This window comes from Panthera pardus, unplaced genomic scaffold, assembly GCF_024362965.1.
Source record: "Panthera pardus isolate Hobbes unplaced genomic scaffold, ASM2436296v1 HiC_scaffold_18, whole genome shotgun sequence".
NCBI classification, from domain to species: Eukaryota; Metazoa; Chordata; class Mammalia; order Carnivora; family Felidae; genus Panthera; species Panthera pardus.
Genome location: NW_026526743.1, coordinates 15,579,226 through 15,598,913, shown reverse-complemented (window position 1 = coordinate 15,598,913; position 19,688 = coordinate 15,579,226). Strand labels below are relative to the sequence as shown.

General features: G+C 53.1%; 1 protein-coding gene across 4 annotated transcripts in view; it reads left to right on the top strand.

The window, feature by feature from the left end:
• The window catches only part of RYR1 (ryanodine receptor 1), a 115,845-nt gene that overhangs the window by 10,032 nt on the left and 86,125 nt on the right, over positions 1–19,688 (top strand). For all 4 annotated transcript variants that reach the window (XM_053906005.1, XM_053906003.1, XM_053906004.1 and 1 more), the window contains exons 10-27: positions 206–362; positions 489–653; positions 2,599–2,720; positions 3,218–3,413; positions 7,468–7,603; positions 7,686–7,781; positions 7,865–7,983; positions 8,868–9,001; positions 9,515–9,756; positions 10,314–10,506; positions 11,717–11,933; positions 13,517–13,621; positions 13,836–13,939; positions 14,334–14,417; positions 15,228–15,535; positions 16,371–16,573; positions 17,544–17,718; positions 17,883–18,091. In XM_053906005.1, coding sequence (XP_053761980.1) covers positions 206–362; positions 489–653; positions 2,599–2,720; positions 3,218–3,413; positions 7,468–7,603; positions 7,686–7,781; positions 7,865–7,983; positions 8,868–9,001; positions 9,515–9,756; positions 10,314–10,506; positions 11,717–11,933; positions 13,517–13,621; positions 13,836–13,939; positions 14,334–14,417; positions 15,228–15,535; positions 16,371–16,573; positions 17,544–17,718; positions 17,883–18,091 — 2,965 coding nt within the window. The remainder of the gene's footprint in view (positions 1–205; positions 363–488; positions 654–2,598; positions 2,721–3,217; positions 3,414–7,467; positions 7,604–7,685; positions 7,782–7,864; positions 7,984–8,867; positions 9,002–9,514; positions 9,757–10,313; positions 10,507–11,716; positions 11,934–13,516; positions 13,622–13,835; positions 13,940–14,333; positions 14,418–15,227; positions 15,536–16,370; positions 16,574–17,543; positions 17,719–17,882; positions 18,092–19,688) is intronic.

Here is a 19,688-nt window from a genome sequence, read left to right as displayed (position 1 = left end):
CTGAGGAAGTTGTGAGGGCCTGAGATAGGACTGGGGTTCCCAAAGGAGGGCCAGGGGGTCCTAAGAAAGATTTGAGGGCCCCAAGGAAGGTTTGGGCCCCCCTGGAAGAAGGCTGGAGGCTTGATGAGGTTTGGACCAAGACTGTGGTGTCCATGGGAGGACTGGGGGATCCTCTGACCCCCCCCGGCACCCTCACCCTTTGCAGCTGGAGTGGGAGCCACCTCCGCTGGGGCCAGCCTCTTCGTATCCGGCATGTTACCACTGGGCGGTATCTGGCGCTCACCGAGGACCAGGGCCTGATGGTGGTCGATGCCAGCAAGGCCCACACCAAGGCGACCTCCTTCTGCTTCCGCATCTCCAAGGTCGGTGGGGTCAGGGTGCCCTCCCTCACTTGGGGCCCCAAATCCGGCCCCAGCCTCCATTCTGCAGTCTCTCCCCGATTAAATGCGCAGGCAGAGGAGGCTGACCTCTGTCCCCTGCCCCTGCAGGAGAAGCTGGATACGGCCCCCAAGCGGGATGTGGACGGCATGGGTCCCCCTGAGATCAAGTATGGGGAGTCACTGTGCTTCGTGCAGCACGTGGCCTCAGGCCTGTGGCTCACCTATGCGGCCCCGGACCCCAAGGCCCTGAGGCTTGGCGTGCTCAAGAAGAAGGTGGGTGCCTGGTGAGGGGAAGGGGCGGGGGTGCTGGCAGGGGCAGGAAGGAGACCGAGAGGTGATCATGCTTGAGCCTCTGGGAGTTTGAGGGTAGGACTGAGAGAAAGATGGGGACTCAAAGACAAACTGAGATTGAGAGAGGAAAAAGAAAGAGGGATAGATATACAGGGGGGAGAGGGAGAGGAAAAATGGGATGGAAAGAATGAATAGAGTGAGGGAGAAGGAGAGAGAAAAGGGAGAGAGAGGGAGAGGGAGAAAGGGAGAAGGACAGGGAAAGAGAGAGAGGGAGAGAGAAACATAGAGACAGAGAAAAGCAGAGACAAAAAGACATGGAGACAGAAAAACAGAGAAAGATAGAGACAGAGAAGCAGAGATGGAAAAGACAAAAAGAGACAAAGACAGTGACAAACAGACCAAGAATAACATTCGGCAAATTATGGAGTGTCCCAGTTGTTCTAGATGTGTGTGTGGAAAAATAGATGAGATATACAGACCTGTGTCCTGCCCTCCCAGACTCAGACATGGTAAATAAACCACCTGTAATGAAGTACATAGCATTCCAGCTGCAGAGTGGAAAAGCTACTCTGGGCAGAGGGCATGGCATGTGCAAAGGCCCTGAGGTTGGAATGAGGTTGATTTGTTGCAATAACAGAAAGAAGATCCAGTTTGGCTGGAGCGCAGTGATTGAGGGACAAGTCTTGGAAGATAAGGACAGAGAGGAGATGGGAGCAGATCATGTAGGGCCTTGTGGGCCATGGGGAGGGTCCCACCTTTTACTCCTAGTGAGATGGAACCCCAGTAGAGTTTTGAGCAGGCCAGGGAGGTGACCTAACTCAGGTTCCTTAGCTGCTCGTGGGAATAGATAGGTTTGGGGTGAGGCCCAGAGTTGGAATAGGGAGCCCAGGGAGGCGACTGCTGCCATGGTCAGGTGGGAGAAAACAGTGGACAGGACCAGGGTGGGGAAGGTGGCAGATTATGTGTGTAGCTTGAGGGCGGAGCCAACAGGATTTCCCGACAGACTGGATCTCGAGGTGAGAGGGGCAGGGGTCGAGGATGATGCCATGATTTTTGCCCTGAGCCACTGGAAGGATGGAAATGCCATTAACTGAGTCGGGGACAGCCAAGTGTCAGCAGCTCAGGATGACAGGGATCCAATGTGTAGAACAGAGCCCCTCGATAAAGAGTGAATGAGTGGGAAGACTAGGGAGATGCTCGTTTCAAAAAAAAACGAAGCTTGTAGTTGGATACCTGAGCGGAGGATATAGAAATGGGCCTGGTCCGAGGCGGGTAGTGGGAGCCGTCAGCGGTGGGTGGTATTTACAGCCACAGGACTGGACGAGGCGCTGGGAGGTCAGCTCAGGAGAAAGCTGGAAGATGGTCTCATCTTACAGAGAGGCTTTCAGGCATTCAGCCTGGGACATGTTAAGTGAGGGTGTCATTACACCTTTCTGGTGGGAGGGTGTTAAGTCAGCAGTAGATACAGGTGGAAAGGGTCTGGCCTGGAGACAGACAGATAGACAGGACAGTCAGAGAGGGAGACACAAACACAGAATCAAAGGCGGATAGAGACAGAAGGCAGAGAGAGATGGAGATACAGACAGAGTGGGAAAGACAGGGAGAAAGAGACAAAGCATGGGGTAGCGATGTGAGACGTAGGGAGAGAGACAAAGACAGAAACAAAGAGGGGCAGGGAGATGGAGCCAGAGGCAGAGGGGAGACGGGGGGGGGGGGGGGGGGCGGGGGCGGGGGGAGGGACAGAGAATAAGAGTCAGATGAAGAGGGATAGAAGGGGGTGTCTGGCAGAGAGATTTAGTGGAGGATGGGGGCAGCTTTGGGGCTAGAATCTGGATGGAGATCTGGGGGCAGATGATCCGTCCTTGGTGCTGGGCCCACTCCTGACCTCTCTGCCCGCCCCCACCCCCCCCCCCCCCGCCACTGCCAGGCCATGCTGCACCAGGAAGGCCATATGGACGACGCCTTGTCACTGACTCGCTGCCAGCAGGAGGAGTCCCAGGCTGCCCGCATGATTTACAGCACCGCTGGCCTGTACAACCAGTTTGTCAAGTGAGCCACTCTGCCCACTCTGCCCCCCCCCCCGCCCCCTGCGGGGCCACGCCTTGACCCCCAGGCTCCCCGTGGTCATACACCTGACCCCTCTAATCCCACCTCTGACTTCCACACCCCTAACATACACAGGATCCCTAACCTCTAAACCTCTGACTTCTGTACACTTGACCCCTAATCTGACCTTGACAACCATGATTTTGACTTCACATCCCTGATCACCCCTGACACCCAGATCCTTGATCCTGGACCTCCCCAGCCCTGACACCTGCTTCCACCCACCCCCCTGTGCTTACACAGGAGTGAGTCCCAGTCCTAGCTCTGTCGCTGGCCACTGTGTGGCCTCAGGCCAATGTCTGTCTCCGAGTCTCAGTCTCCCCCTCTGTAGAATAGGTGTGTCTGTAAGAGTCCTTTGGGGACAGGGGGTGGGACTCGCGAGCGCCTCAATGATAGTCAGCGCTCGGGGCTCCTGGCTGACAGGTGCGCCGTCCCCACAGGGGCCTGGACAGCTTCAGCGGGAAGCCGCGGGGCTCGGGGCCGCCAGCTGGCACAGCGCTGCCCATCGAGGGTGTCATCCTGAGCCTGCAGGACCTCATCGGCTACTTCGAGCCGCCCTCCGAGGAGCTGCAGCACGAGGAGAAGCAGAGCAAGCTGCGCAGCCTGCGCAACCGCCAGAGCCTCTTCCAGGAGGAGGTGGGGCCGTGGCGAGGGCGGGGCGGGGCCTGTGGACGCGGGGGCGGAGCCTGAGGGAGGGGTGGGGCCGCAGCGAGGTTGGGGCGGGGCGGGGCCGCGGGGCGGAGCCTGAGGGACCTGAAGGCGTCTGTAGTGGTTTCAGAGCCGGCGGGGCCTGTATAAACGGGGCGGGGCCGCAGGCCTTCGGGGAACAAGTGAGGGGGCGGGCCTTGAGGAGAATTTGGGGTGGTGGGCGGGGCCTTGAGGGAAAGGCAGGGCGTTTGTCAGAGCAGGGGCGGTGCGGGTGGGAGCGAGTTGCGACCGGAGCGAAGGGGGTGGGGCAGGCCTGATCCCTTACCCCGGAGTGGGGCGGGGCCTAAGCGCAGGTCTGTGCCGAGGCGAAGCCTGTAGAAGCGGCCAGGCCTGGGAAGAAGTCTGAGGATGACGCTGCGGGACTCGGGAGTGGGGGGGGGAATGGTGTCTGTGGGGGCTCGGCCCGCAGTTGGGAGGACTGAACCAAAGTGGGGTATGGGAGGAGGCGCAGGGCCAGAGGTGGGTTTTGGGGCGTCAGGGAGGGTCCTCTGCTGGAGTCAGGAGCTGGGGGGGTCCGTGTGTTCTGAGAGCAAGAAGGGAAGAGATGTGGAGCGGGCTCCGCCCAACAGGGGGTCAGAGTGAGGGGGACCGCACGGGGTGGGAGGAGGGGACTGGACAAAGGCCCCGAGGTCTGATGTCCCCACCGGGTGATAGGGGAGCATGTTCGTTTAAAGGCTAACAACTGACCCTCCTCCTCTCCAGGGACTCCCCAATCTGATCCAAAAGTGATAATAGTAACAACAACGAAACTTATTTGTGGAGTGGAATTAGTATAGGCCAAACGTTTAGAACCGTGCCAGCACGTAGCAGATGATATATAGGTGTTAGTGGTTATTATTACTTTGAATTTGGCCTTTATTGTGTGCTAAGGGTGCTATATACATGACATCCTCCTGATAACCCCATGGGGGTTGTAATTCCCATATTACAGATGGATCACAGAAGCTCAGAGAGATTAAATAACAGCCATCTATCTCCCCAACAAATATGCCAAGGGGTACAGCTGTCAGCAAAACAGACAAAAATCTCTGTCTTTATGGAACTGACATGTGAGGAGGATAGATGATGATCAATAAAATAAGAAAATTACATGGTATATAAGATGATAAGTACTGAGAAAAAAATAAAGGAGGGAAGTAGCAGGGAGTGCTGGGGTTGTTGCAATTTAAAATAGAGTGGTCTTGGGGAGCCTGGGTGGCTCAGTTGGTTAAGCATCCAACTATTCGTCTTGGCTCAGGTCATGATCTCACAGTTTGTGGGTTTGAGCCCCACCTCAGACTCCGTGCTGACAGTGCAGAGCCTGCTTGAGATTCTCTCTCTCCTTCTCTCTCTGCCCCTCCCCTGCTCACTCTCTCTGTCCTGCTGTCAAAAATAAATAAATTTAAAAAAATTTTTTTAAATCCTTAAAACAGAGTGATCAGTGGGCGCCTGGGTGGCTCAGTCGGTTCAGTGTCCAAACTCTTGATTTCCGCTCAGGTCACGATCTCAGGATCGTGGGATTGAGCCTAGCACTGAGCACCAAGTGTGGAGTCTGCTTGGGATTCTCGCTCTCCTTCTTTCTCTGCCCCTCCCCTGCTCACGCGTGCTCTCTCAAAATAAATAAATAAACTTAAAAGAAAAATACAACAGGGGCACCTGGATGGCTCAGTGGGTTGAGCGCCTGACTCTTGGTTTCAGTTCAGGTCACGATCTCACGATTTTGTGGGTTCGAGTCCTGCGTCCAGCTCTTCACTGCCAGAGCAGAGCCTGCTTGGGATTCTCTGTCTCTTTCTCTCTGTGTCTCCCCCACTTGCACTGTCACTGTCTCTCTCAGAATAAATAAACTTTAAAAAAAAATAAAAAATAAATAAAATAGACTGGTCAGGGAGGGGACCTGAGTGAAGAGAGGCAGCCACATGTACACCTGGGGGAGGGACAGAGAGGAGACAAAGGGGAGAGCAGTGCACAGGGAGTGTGCTTGGCAGGTTCTAGAACCATGAGGAGGCCAGGGCGACTTGGGACAGGGTGAGCTAGGGGCAGAGTGGGAGGAGATGAGGGCAGAGAGGTGACGAAGGCCAGGCTCTGGGTGAGGACTTTCACTTTGGGAGCCACAAGAGGGATGGGTTCCCTAAAATCACGACTAGTTAGTGACTCAGCCACTCTGTGTGACTCCAACCGCCCTCTACCCCCGTGTGCTGCCTCTCTTACTAGTGATAGGGGCCCCCAGCATAAAGACACAGTGATTGTCACAGTAGCGCTATACGTAATGGCCAAAAGCTAGAAACAGCCCAAATGTCCACCACCGGCATGGATCCGCAAATGTCGCGTGTTCACACACACAGCGGATATGGATACTACTCCACCACGAAAATGAAGGGACTACAGCCACGTGAAACGGTGTTCTTGAACTTAAAACATAACACCCAGCAAAAGACTCCATGTCCAGAAGAATACTTATTGTGTACGCCAAGTTCAAAAACAGGCAAAACTCAATTAGACTGTTTACTGACGCATACATAGGCGGTAAAAATAGAAAAGCAAGGAGAGGATTTCTACAAAAGCCAGGACAGCGGTTATTCCTCGCAGAGAGGTTTGTGTGGTCAGGAGGGGCATCCAGGCGACTTCTGCGTGGCTGGCGGTGGTCTCTTTCCGGGCTTGGGTCACGGTTGCACAGGTGTTCTTTGTATCTGTTGAGCCATACACGTTTGATGTTTGGTGTGCACAGATCTGCCTTTGCAAATTTGCCTACTTGCTAAAATCTATTTGTGACCCTCACATCAATACTTGCAACATCTTCGTGGTCACATGTGAACATGTGGGGAGTGGCAAAAAATTTGTGTCGGTGGCCCTCATGTTCCCGGCTGAGGCTGAACAGGGTGATGCTGCGCCTTCTTGTTTCAGCAGTCGGCCTGTAAACAGGTGTCCTTTTCATGGTATATTTAGTGCCACATTTTCCACACGCTGGTGTTTTTTTGTTGAGTTCGCTGTTTAAAGTGGCCCCCAAGTGTAGCGCTAACGTGCTGTCTAGTGCTCTCGAGGGCAAGAGGCTGTGGTGGGCCTTATGGAGAAAATAAGGGGGGGATATGCTTCATTTAGGAGGAGTTAGAGTGCTGTTGGCCGTGAATTTAATGTTAATGCATCATCAATATATATTAAATCAGTGTCTTTAAACGGACACACATATGTGCCAAGATTATGTATTGATTGACGAAAACGTGATTCAGAGCAACTCCCCGTGTTTTCCCCGGGAGAGGTGAGTGGTTCAGGATTTGCTAACTCCGTGTTCATGGTGACTTTATAGAACCTAACTACCGCGAATAACAAGAGCTGACTGTATGTATTATTGTATGTGCTTTTCTGTATGCCTTTTATAATTCACAATAAGAGAAGACAAAGTTTAAAATGTAAAATGCAAAAAAAAAAAAAAAAAATCTCTCGGGTGGTTGGCGCGGAGAGTAAACTGAGCCAGCTAGGACCCAGAGTGGGATGCTTGGAAGTGGATAGGATGGAAAGAAAACTTCGGGAAGGAAAAGCACAGTCAGTCCTGATGGTCTTTTTTTTTAATGTTTATTTTAATTTTGAGAGAGAGAGAGAGCACAAGCAAGGGAGGGGCAGAGAGAGAGGGAGACACAGAATCCGAAGTAGGCTCCAGGCTCTGAGCTGTCAGCACAGAGTCGGACGCGGGGCTTGAACCCACGAACGATGGGATCGTGACCTGAACCAAAGTTGGACCCCTAATTGACTGAGCCACCCGGGGGCCGCAGTCCTGATGTTAATAAGGACGTGTTATGTTGGGAACCGAGGCAGAGAGGACAAGGACGGATGTGGGGAACTGAGGAGGAGAGGAGGGTGATGGGAGTGAACGGGAACGTGGAGCTAATGTTGTTGGATCTGGGAACATAGCTGCTGGTTGTTGAAGTTGAATGAATTAGCAAATCCAAGAAGGGCAAGGAAGAGAGGGCCTGGGACTCCCATGGTGACCCGCCCCTTTTCCCCACCCTAGGGGATGCTCTCCCTGGTCCTGAACTGCATTGACCGCCTAAATGTCTACACCACGGCTGCCCACTTTGCCGAATTTGCAGGGGAGGAGGCAGCCGAGTCCTGGAAAGAGATTGTGAACCTGCTCTATGAACTCCTGGGTAAGGGGCCCGGTTCTGGCTTCCCCTAGAGCACCCCAGCTCCTCAGTGCCATGGGGTCTGACGCCTCTTTGCCACCCTCAGCCTCTCTGATCCGTGGCAATCGTACCAACTGTGCCCTCTTCTCCACCAACCTGGACTGGCTGGTCAGCAAGCTCGATCGGCTGGAGGCCTCCTCTGGTAGGAGAACCCAGGGGGAGGGGACAGGGGCTGGCACAGGGGAGGGCCGCAGTCACTCGCCTACCATTCTGCCACCTGCACAGGGATCCTGGAGGTGCTGTACTGTGTCCTGATTGAGAGTCCTGAGGTCCTGAATATCATCCAGGAGAACCACATCAAGTCCATCATCTCCCTCCTGGACAAGCACGGGAGGAACCACAAGGTTGGCCCCTCGCCCTGACCTCTCATCCCCTGAACTCTGAACCCTGACCTTTTCCCAGGGCCCCGGAATTCTCCACCTCCCTCACTCCCTTTCTCCTCCCCATCTTGTCTCTTACCTGGACTCCACTCCCACATGCTTCCATCTCAACACAAGGGTCTTAAACTTACAGTTCTTAAATGGATTCTGGGCCACAGGTGTGCTTCATTAGATCTCTGCAACATTTTTATTTTTTAATTTCTGATTTTGTAGTCTTTAGGTGGGCTGCATATACGCCCTCCAGCTCGCCACAGGTCCTACCCGTTTCTGAGAGAGACAGAGAGACAGAGTGTGAGTGGGGGCGGGGCAGAGAGAGAGAGAGGGAGACGCAGACACAGGATCGAAGCAGGCTCCAGGCTCCGAGCTGTCAACACAGAGCCCAACGCGGGGCTCGAACTCACAGACCGCGAAATCATGACTTGAGCCGAAGTCGGACCCTCAACCGACTGAGCCACCCAGGCACCCCGCCCCGCTGAACAATTTCTAACCACCTCACACATGTACATTATCACCTGGCACCCGAAGACACACGTGTGCAGCCCCTGCTGATCTCCTCCTGATCACTAACCAACCTTTTCCCTCCTCCCTCTGACTCCTCACCTCCTACTCCAGTCTCTCCTTCCTTAACACTGCTGACGTCTTACCCCAGATCCTGCGGCCCCCGGCCTGACCTTTCTCTTTGACCCTTGACCTTCCTCTGTGAGCCCTGACCTCGCACTTCCACCACCTCCTTGCCCATCAAAATCTCCACCTCTTGTCCTGGCACATTATCCTTAACTTCTGGCTTTCCACCCTGGATTTCCCCGCCCTGGTGCTCTCACAACCTGACCTCTGACCTCGACCTCCAGGTGCTCGATGTGCTGTGTTCCCTCTGTGTGTGCAATGGCGTGGCCGTGCGCTCCAACCAAGATCTCATTACCGAGAACTTGCTCCCTGGCCGTGAGCTTCTGCTGCAGACAAGCCTCATCAACTATGTCACCAGGTCTGGCCCGTAACCCCTGACCCCAGCCTGACCTCACCCTGACCCCAGACCTCTTAACCCTTTCCCAGATCAGAGACTCCACACCCAGGTGGATGTCCCTTCCTCAGTCTCCCACCCCAAGACTTAACACCTGGTCCTCACAGATGTCCTCTCTTGCCCCAGCTCACCCCCGGCCCCCCCTCCTCTTGTCCTCTCTCCCTCTTCCATTTCTGCCTCTGTCTGTTCCTCTCTCTTTCTCTGTCTTTTTCTGCATTTGCTCTTTTTGCTATCTATCTCCCCCTGTATCTGTCTCTATTTCTCCTCCATTTCGTTTTCTCTGTCTCTCACCCATCTCTCTCTATTTTTTGAGGTCTCTGTCTCTGCTTTCTCTCTCTCTGTCTCCATGTCTCTGCCTTCTGTTTTTCCTGTGTGTATCTCTCCTTCTCTTCTCCCTTCCCCCCCCCAACCCTGCAACAACCTGGCTTTGCTCCCCACCTCTCCCTCACCCCCTCTCCTGTCCCATCTTCCCTGCAGCATCCGCCCCAACATCTTTGTGGGCCGAGCAGAGGGCTCCACACAGTACGGCAAATGGTACTTTGAGGTGATGGTGGACGAGGTGGCTCCGTTCCTGACAGCTCAGGCCACCCACCTGCGGGTGGGCTGGGCCCTCACTGAGGGCTACAGCCCTTACCCCGGTGGCGGCGAGGGCTGGGGCGGCAACGGGGTCGGTGATGACCTCTATTCCTACGGATTTGATGGGCTGCACCTCTGGACAGGTACCTGACCCTTCCGGGGACCCTCATCCCCGATCATTGGCCCCAGAGCTTCTCAGACTCTCACCATACACCTTAGGCTTCTTGGGATCTTGATCCCCACGAGAGGCCAAATTTTGACCTCTGATTCCTAATTTTCCAAGACCCCAACCCTAACGCTTCCAGAATCTTGCCCCTAACCTGCTTCCTCATAGTCTCCAGAACTCTGACCCCAGGAGATGTATGATCTCTGACCCAAGAGATCCTTGAAAACTGCCCAGATCATTATGACTTCTGACCCTTGACTTCCAGCCCCCAAGGGTTCCAGAATTCTAACTCCAGGGTGACTGTAATCTCTGACTCCACAGCTCTCAAGACCCTAACTTCAGGGGAACCTTGACCTCCTCCCTTATCTCAGAGATCCAGGACCCTCCATGGGAACACTCGACCTTAGGGTTTCCAGGATCCAGATCCCATAAGATTCTCTAATATCTGACTCTTGCCTCTTGAGACCATTAGACTCTGACCAGTGAGGTCTTGAGACCCCTGACTTTTGACTCTTCCCTGTGACCCTGGCGCAGGACACGTGGCACGCCCAGTGACTTCCCCAGGGCAGCACCTCCTGGCCCCTGAGGATGTCGTCAGCTGCTGCCTGGACCTCAGCGTGCCATCCATCTCCTTCCGAATCAATGGCTGTCCTGTGCAGGGCGTCTTTGAGGCCTTCAACCTGGATGGACTCTTCTTCCCTGTTGTCAGTTTCTCGGCTGGTGTCAAGTGAGGACTTGCCTTTGCCCCTTGCCAGGCCCCAGACCTGGGACTGTCCCAAGACACCTTCCCTAGTTACAACATGGCCTACTATAAGGCCAGGAGCCTACCTTCACTGGGCAGCCTACCCTCAGGACTGACTGGTCAGATCCCTACGGGAAGGTCCCAGTGATCTCTACATGGTCCCAAACACTTTAGTGTCCTCCCATTGATCCAGACCCTCCCAAAGACCTCAGCTTCTTCCCAACCCCATATCCTTCCAGCGACTTTCACGTGTCCTCCAAATTGCACAATGACCTTCTAATAACTCTTCCAGTTAATTCCCAAATGATGTTAGACTCTCCCAATGACTCTATGTCATTCCAGTGACCTCCAAATGACTCCAGAATCTGACAGCTCTCTTCCAATGACCCAGACCCTCCCAATGACCCCCCAAATTATCTTGGATTCTCCCAATGATTCCATGCTTTTAACCGCTTTTCAGTGATCCCAGCATCTCCCAGTGATCTTCTAATTATTCCATGATCCCCCAGTGACCATAATTCCTCAATATCCCCAATTATTTCAAAGGTCTCTCAGTAACTCAGTCTTTTCCCAATGATCCCAAGCTCTGTAAAGAGCTTCCCAGTGTCCATTCAGTGGTGATTAGGGTTATCTCATAGTTACACCAGATTTTCCGTGATTTCCGGATGACCTTCTTGGTCTCCCAGAAACCTTCAGTATCCTCAAACATTCTATTGAGCCAAGGTCTCTTCCAGTGGATCTTTCTATGATCTTGCATTAACTCCCAATGAACCCACACTTTCCTTTTTTTTTTTTTAATGTTTATTTTTGAGAGAGAGAGCACAAGTGGGGAGGGGCAGAGAGAGAGAGAGAGAGAGAGAGAGAGAGAGACAGAGTCCAAAGCAGGCTCCAGGCTCTGAGCCGTCAGCACAGAGCCTGACGCAGGGCTCGAACTCACAAGCTGTGAGATCATGACCCAAGCTGAAGTTGGACGTTCAACCGACTGAGCCACCCAGGTGCCCCCTCCTTTTTTGATTTTCCACTGATTCTCGTTGACCTCAGACATTCTCTTTGACCTTAAATGATCTCCATGACTCCATGGCTGCCCGGTGATCTTTCCCAGAACTTTCCACAGATCCCAGGATTGCTCCCTTACCCTGGGAGCACAGATTCTCCTTGTAATCTGCCTCACCAGTAACCCCACTCTCCCACTCAGGGTACGGTTCCTTCTTGGTGGCCGCCATGGCGAATTCAAGTTCCTCCCTCCACCTGGCTATGCCCCATGCCATGAAGCTGTGCTCCCTCGAGAGCGACTTCATCTGGAGCCCATCAAGGAGTATCGGCGGGAGGGGCCTCAAGGGCCCCACCTGGTGGGACCCAGCCGCTGCCTCTCACACACTGACTTTGTGCCCTGCCCTGTGGACACTGTCCAGGTACTGCCTGCCCTGCAAGGGTTTCCTGGTGAGACAGACTCCCTTAGGAGTCAGGGAGGTGGGGAGCTGATTTGGAAGCTGGGAATCTTGTTGTTTAACAACAGATTGGGAAGCTGAGGCAGAGTGGAGGCAAAGAACTCTCGGAAGACAGAATCCCACCTTCTGGGAGTCCTCACTGTAGCCCCCTAAAGAAAGGACAATTATTAAAGTTTTTGGGTTTTTTTTTTTTTTTTTTTTTAGAGAGAGCATGAGAGCATGTGCACACACACCAGGGAGGGTCAGAGAGAGTCCCGAGCAGGCTCTGTGCCCACAGCACAGAGCCCCATGTGGGGTTCGATCTCACAAACCGTGAGAACCATGACCTGAGCTGAAATCAAGAGTTGGATGCTCACCCGCCTGAGCCAACCAGGCGCCCCAAGAAAAGACTATTATTGCCCCTGATTTACAGTTGAGGAAAGTGAGACCCAGAAGAGTTAAGCAACCTATATAAGCCACACAGCTGATTTGAACCCATGTGCGGATTCCAAAGTTTGAGATCTTTTCCACTAGTCTGTTGGCATCCCTTCCATCTGGGCCTTCCCGCTCCTCCTGTCCCAACTTGAACTCCCCACCCCCACAAACATGTCCCTATCAGAGGCCACATAAGTTGTGTTCAAGAGCCTGACCACGAGGGTCTGATTTTCTGTGTGTTACCGTACGTATGTGGCTTTACTTCTCTGTGCCTCAGTTTCCTCATCTGTGAGGAAAGGGGATAACAACAGAACCTACCTTGTCTCACAGTTGTGGAGGTTAGATGAATATCTGTGAAGCGCTCAGCACAGTCCTGAGTAAATAGGAAGGACTCAATACAGTTAGTGTTATCAGTAGCAATAGTGATATTATTTCATGGTGAACTAGCCATCCCCTGTAGCCAGGACAGAGCCTGGGCCCCCTTCTGGATGTCTCCCTCCTGCTCCCCCAGCTTCTCAGCCTCATGGGCTGTCCACTTGGCCTCCTGGACATCCCTCCCACCCCCTCTGCTTCCCCCCATGGCCTGCCCTGGTCCGAACGAACCATCATTATCTCTTGTCTGTAGAACACTAACAACATAAATATTTATTATGCACCCACTGTGCGCCAGACACTTACATAAACGACGTAAGATTGAGTAGTTATCTGGATTATATCACTGAATCCTTATGAGGTAAGTATTGTTCCGATCCTCATCGTACAAAGAAGGAAAGAGACTCGCCCATTCATTCAGCAACCACTTTCCAAGCATCTCCTCTGAGCCTGGCTGTGGGATGGGCTGGGGAAGTGGTGGAAACTGAGGCAGCCCCAGGCCCTGTCCTCATGGAACAACCAGTCCAAAGGGGGAGAGAGTCCCAATTCCTAGATAATTCCTTAATTCCATGATTCGAAGTCCTTACTCAGCTGGACTGAGTGTCAACCCTGGAGTCAGGTGATGGTGATGAGGAGCAGGGCTCAGAATAGCAGGGAAAATCTGGGGGAACCGTCCAGGGCTCATACGTGTCCTTGGGGAGAGGGGTCATGGTGCAGCCTGGAAGGAACACAGGGATCTCATGACCGTTCCCTGCCTCCAGATTGTCCTGCCTCCCCATCTGGAACGCATTCGGGAGAAGCTGGCAGAGAACATCCATGAACTCTGGGCGCTGACTCGCATCGAGCAGGGCTGGACCTATGGCCCGGTGAGGGGCCGCCTGCAGCATGAGGGACTCAGGCTAGACTTGCCGTTGGGGGAGTGAGCAGGGAGGGGCCAGTGGTTGGGGGAAGGGACTTTAGGGCACCAGGACGTCCTTGGGGTTCTTGTGGCAGAACTAAGGGCAGGAGGTCAGGGGCCACAGTCTGGGAGTGTTGGGGGGAGGGAAGGGACCCTGAAAGTTGACACTGGGGTTTCTCCAGGTTCGGGATGACAATAAGAGGCTGCACCCGTGTCTTGTGGACTTCCACAGCCTACCAGAGCCCGAGAGGAATTACAACCTGCAGATGTCGGGGGAGACGCTCAAGTGAGGGGGGGGGGCAGGGAGCAAGGGTCTGGGACCGACTGCTGGTGAGGAAGAGGGCAAGGAGAGACAGGGATTGTGAAGCAGAGACAGACAGCTAGAGAGACTAGAGAGCTAGTCAGTAAGAGAGAGAGAGAGACGTGGAATCAGGGAAAGAAGTAAGTGGACAGGAAAAGATGGGCACCGTCAAAGAGATACAGAGACGAAGAAGCAACGCCAGACAGGAGTCAGAGAGACAGAGACTGAGACAGAGGGATGGGGACAGACACCCAGAAAGTCAGAGCAAGAGATGTGAGAAACCGACAAGGGCGGGGGAGGAGGGAAGCCAGGCTGGGGGAGGGGAGGCCAGGGGCAGGAAGGCTGTGTGAGGTGACACTGCCCTCCCACCCCGCCCCAGGACGCTGCTGGCACTGGGCTGCCACGTGGGCATGGCAGATGAGAAGGCGGAGGACAACCTTAAGAAGACCAAACTCCCCAAGACGTGAGTGCGGGTGGCCCAGGTCCCTCTGGGGAACAGAGCTTGGTGGGGGGGGGGGGGCTGGGGATGACGTGATAAGGGCTGGGCAGTTGAGGGGTCTTGTATGAGGCTGAGGTCAGAGACAAAGGGTCACAGGTTAGGGTGAAGGTCATAGGACAAGGGGTCAGGGCCCTGGAGTCAGTGGTGAATGTCCTGAGGAGGGGTCAGGATTATGGAGGCAGGAGTCCCAGAGGGACAGTGGGTGTGAGTCAGGACCCAAGGTCAAGGTCTGCCATGGAATCAGGGAAAATGAGAGAACAGAGGTCATTTCTCCAAGTCAGAGTCAAGGAGTCAATAGAAAGAGGTGAGAAGCTGTTGGAGTCATAAGTGAGGGTCCCTAAAATTATAGGTGAGAGGTCCTTGGGGATAGAGGTCAGGGTTCAGGGGTCAAGGACTCCAAAGCCAGGAATTTGAAGTGATAGAGTTCTGAGGTCAGCGGTAAGAAACCTCAAAGTTAGAAGTGAGAGGTCAGAGTTCCAGGGTTGAAGAGGAGGCTGCCAAAATCACAATGCAGGGGTCAGAGAGGCCAGAGGTCAGTGGCATGAAAGCCCTTGCTAGGCTCACAGGATCCTGGGTAAAGAAGCCAAGTATCTCAAAGCTTATTCGACAGAGTCATAGAACCCTGATGTCAGAGATCAAAGGTCAGCAATTCCAAAACTCAGAGCTCAGGATCATGGAATCCTGGAGCAAGGGTCAGAAGTCAGAGATCCCACTGAGCAGAGCCCAGAGGTGGAGGTGAGTGTCTCATCTCACCAAGCCCTGCCACACCCACAGGTACATGATGAGCAATGGGTACAAGCCGGCGCCACTAGATCTGAGCCACGTGCGGCTGACACCGGCGCAGATGACGCTGGTGGACCGGCTGGCAGAGAATGGGCACAACGTGTGGGCACGAGACCGTGTGGCCCAGGGCTGGAGCTACAGTGCTGTGCAGGACATCCCAGCGCGCCGAAACCCTCGCCTCGTGCCCTATCGGCTGCTGGACGAGGCCACCAAGCGCAGCAACCGGGACAGCCTCTGCCAGGCTGTGCGCACCCTGCTGGGCTATGGCTACAACATTGAGCCGCCTGACCAGGAGCCCAGTGAGTGCAGACCTCAGGTTCCTGACCCTGACTCCTGCCGTGATGCAGACCTCGTCCCTTGACCCTTGATTTCTGGCCTGACTCAGCCCCTGAATGGGCTACATCTACCACATTGAGCCTTTCTGCACTCCATAACCTTGACCCTTACTCTGACCCCGACCCTGAACCCAATCTTGACCACTGACCTTCATCATACACAAGCCCTGCCTGGGCTATGGCTATAACACTGAGCTGCCAGGTCAGGAGCCCAGTGCGCACTATCCCTAATCCCTGACTCCAATTCCTGACCCCCAACGCTGACTCCTAACCTCTAACCTCTGGACCATAGCTTCAACATGGAGCCACCCAGCCAAGAACTCAGAGAGCTTCTAACCCCTACCCTTACCCTGACCCCTGACCTATCCCAATCCCAACCTCAACCACCCATCCTGGCTGTGGTCCCCAACTCCAATTTCTATCCCCTCCTAGAGCCTGACTCTGACACTCTCTCCCTGATCTGGCTCTAGGTGCTTAAATCTAAACATCGACCCTAATCTTGACCCTTAACCCTAGACCATGACAGTGACAGACCCGACTTTCTGTCTCTGTCAGCATCTCTTCTCTCAGGGCTCTGACTGCTAAGGAGAGGGGGTGGGGGAGGAGTCTCACTGAGTAGGTCCTTTCCACCTCTGGCTAGTCTGAGATTCACCAGTTCTCCTATAACACCAAGAAATCGTCCCTCTTCCCCCAGCCCCCCAAGGCCCTTACCTTCTCTGGTGTCTCCCACCAACCTCTCAGTGCCTTGGGATCCGCTCCCCACCCAGTCTCTGACTCTGCTTGGCCCCTGACTCTGTAGGTCAGGTGGAGAGCCAGTCTCGTTGGGACCGGGTGCGCATCTTCCGGGCAGAGAAATCCTACGCGGTGCAGAGTGGCCGCTGGTACTTTGAGTTCGAGGCAGTCACCACCGGTGAGATGCGAGTGGGCTGGGCGAGGCCTGAGCTGCGGCCTGACGTGGAGCTGGGAGCTGACGAGCTGGCCTATGTCTTCAATGGGCACCGCGTGGGTACTCCCTGGGCTCCCTTCTGCCAGACCCTGTGGTCCCTCCGCACAACTCATACACTCCAGCCCTGCCTCTGTCTGTGCCCCACTGTCCACTCATCCCTGCATCTGCCTTACCACTCGTCCATCTGTTCACCCATCCCTCTCTGTCCATGCACATATCTATCCATCATCCATCTTTCCATCCAACCATCCATCTGTCTATTCATCCATCCACCTATCCACAAATCCGACTATCCACCCATCTACTCATCTGCCCAAATAACCACTTACCCATCCACATTTCCATCCGTTTATTCATTTTTTTGTTAGTTTAGCCGTTCACTTATTTAAGCAATTTGTGATTTCACTTATCGATCAAATCATTTGATGCATGCATCCATCCACTCATCCATTTACCCACCTGTCCACCTATCCATCCATCTACCCACCCACTCATCCATCTATCTGTCTATAATTTCTTCCTTCCTTGTATCAACCAATGTAGAGTAAGCTTCCATTCCATTCTTCCTTCTGGCCGTGCACCCTACTTCCCATCCATCCATCTCGTTATCCATTTACCTATTCTGGGGGCATATAGGTATATGTGAGTCTGTAGAGGGGACATTGGTAGGTTCACTTTTCCCTTCCATCCCTCTAACTTACCACGGCCCTGAACCCCCGACTACCACTTTGGTGGTCTGCATAACCCTAGCACCAGCCACGGAAAGAGTAGAGAACGCAGGCAGAAGGGATGGGATACAGAGATCAGTGGGAAGGGAAAGCATGAAAGCCTATCCTTTACATTCCAAAGATCATGGATGCAAATATGGGAAAAGATGGGGACCCTGTGGGGGTGACCCCTTGTCTGTCCCACATGTCTTGAACCCAGTGCCTTGCATGTGTATCTTTACATGTCTCTCCTCGCTTCTGCATGTCTCCATTTCTCTGTGTCTCTCTCACCCCACATCTTCCCCTCACCTCCTCACAGGGCCAGCGCTGGCACTTGGGCAGTGAACCGTTCGGGCGTCCCTGGCAGTCAGGCGATGTCGTGGGCTGCATGATCGACCTCACAGAGAACACCATTATCTTCACCCTCAATGGCGAGGTCCTGATGTCCGATTCAGGCTCTGAAACGGCCTTCCGGGAAATTGAGGTTGGGGATGGTAAGGGCTGGCCTCGTGGCCCCTTTCTGGTTTTCTTTCATCTGACCCTACACTGCATCCCTAGTCTCCCCCGTTCCATCCTTTCCTTCCACAGTACCTCCTCCCCTCCTGCTCCCACTCTGCCCACCTATCCTCACCCCTGCCCATCCATCCCCTCCCACCAGGCTTCCTGCCTGTCTGCAGCTTGGGACCTGGTCAGGTGGGTCACCTGAACCTGGGCCAGGATGTGAGCTCCCTGCGGTTCTTTGCCATCTGTGGCCTCCAGGAAGGCTTTGAGCCATTCGCCATCAACATGCAGCGCCCGGTCACCACCTGGTTCAGCAAAAGCCTTCCCCAATTTGAGGCTGTACCCCTTGAGCACCCCCACTATGAGGTGAGGACTGACCCCACTCAATACCCTCTGATCTGCCTCCAAACCTTATTCTTCCCACAATTCCCTTCCCCAAGTGTCTCCTTTTCTTCCGTGTTAGCCCACAAACCATGTAGAAGGGCATGTTGGGACAGTTGAGCTCCCAGGGCTACCTTGTCAGGTATAACCTCAGCAAACTACAACCTGTCTGAGCTCCAGGGACCTTGCCTATAAAATAGGGGGAGGGGAAAAAAGAAGAGCTGGATTAATCCCTCCCCATCCCCTTCTGAATCATTTAAATACATTGGAGATATCATGCCTCTTTTTTTTTTTTTTTTTTTTTTAATGTAAACTCTATGCCCAGCGTGGGGCTTGAACTCAGGACCCTAACCTCAAGAGTTGCCCACTCTACCAACAGAGCCAGCCAGTTGCCCCCATGATGGTTCTTTATCCCTAAACATTTCAATATGCATTTCTTCAGAACAGGCTATGCTCTTACAGAACTGCAATTACAGAAGTCAGGTCATGAAAATCAGGAAATTTAACACCAATACGTACTATTACTTAATTCATGATCTGTATTCAAATTTTAGTAATTGTGGTGATTAAAAAAATTTTTTTGGTACAGAATCAAATCCAGGATTACATGTTGCATTTAGTTGTTATGTCTCTTTATTCTTTTAATAATTATTTTTAAAAATTTTTTTGAGGCGGGGAGAGAGAAAGCATGAACATGAGCAGGGGAAGGGCAGAGTGAGAGGGAGAGAGAGAATCTTAAGCAGGCTCCATGCTGGGCGTGGAGCCAGATGCAAGACCCGATTTCATGACCAATTGTGAGATCATGACCTGAGCTAAAATCAAGAGTTGGATGCTCAACCAACTGAGCTACCCACGCTCTCCTCTTTATTCTTGAATGTAGAACGTTCCTGAGTCTGTCTTTGTCTTTCATGACATTAACATTTTTGGAGAGTACACACCAGTTATTTTGCAGAATAGCTCTCATTTTGGTTTGCTGAATGTCGCCACATGATTAGGTACAAGTTACACCTATTTGGCAGAAATACCAAGACATTGTGTCCTGCCTGATGGAGAATATCAGGAGGCACATAATGTCATTATGTCTTATTAGCAATTACATTAATTTTGACTGTTTGATTTAGGTGGAGTCTCTCAGATTTCTCCACCATAAATTAATTTTTTCTCTTTGTAATTAATCAATAATTTGTGGGGAGGCATTTTGCAACTAGGTGAGAATGGATGGGTTTAAAGCAGGGGAATCTCCAGTTTGGATGTGACTCTTGGAAAGGTCTCCATTGAGAATGGATTGTAGGGGACAATAGCAGAGGCAGAAAGACCAGAGCCAGAGGAGGGAGAGGCTGGTGGAACAGATGTGGACCTCCTAATTCCTGCTACTGCCAGATGTGTTCTCAACCCAAAGAACAGAATGCTAGACAGCCATGAGAATGAATAGACTAACCTACACACAACCACCCGGGTGAATCTCACAGACATAATCCCGAGAGAAAGAGGCCAGGCACAGGGTGCCTGGGTGGCTCAGTCAGTTAAGCGTCAGGACGCTTGATTTAGGCTCAGGTCATGATCTCATGGTTCGAGTGATTGA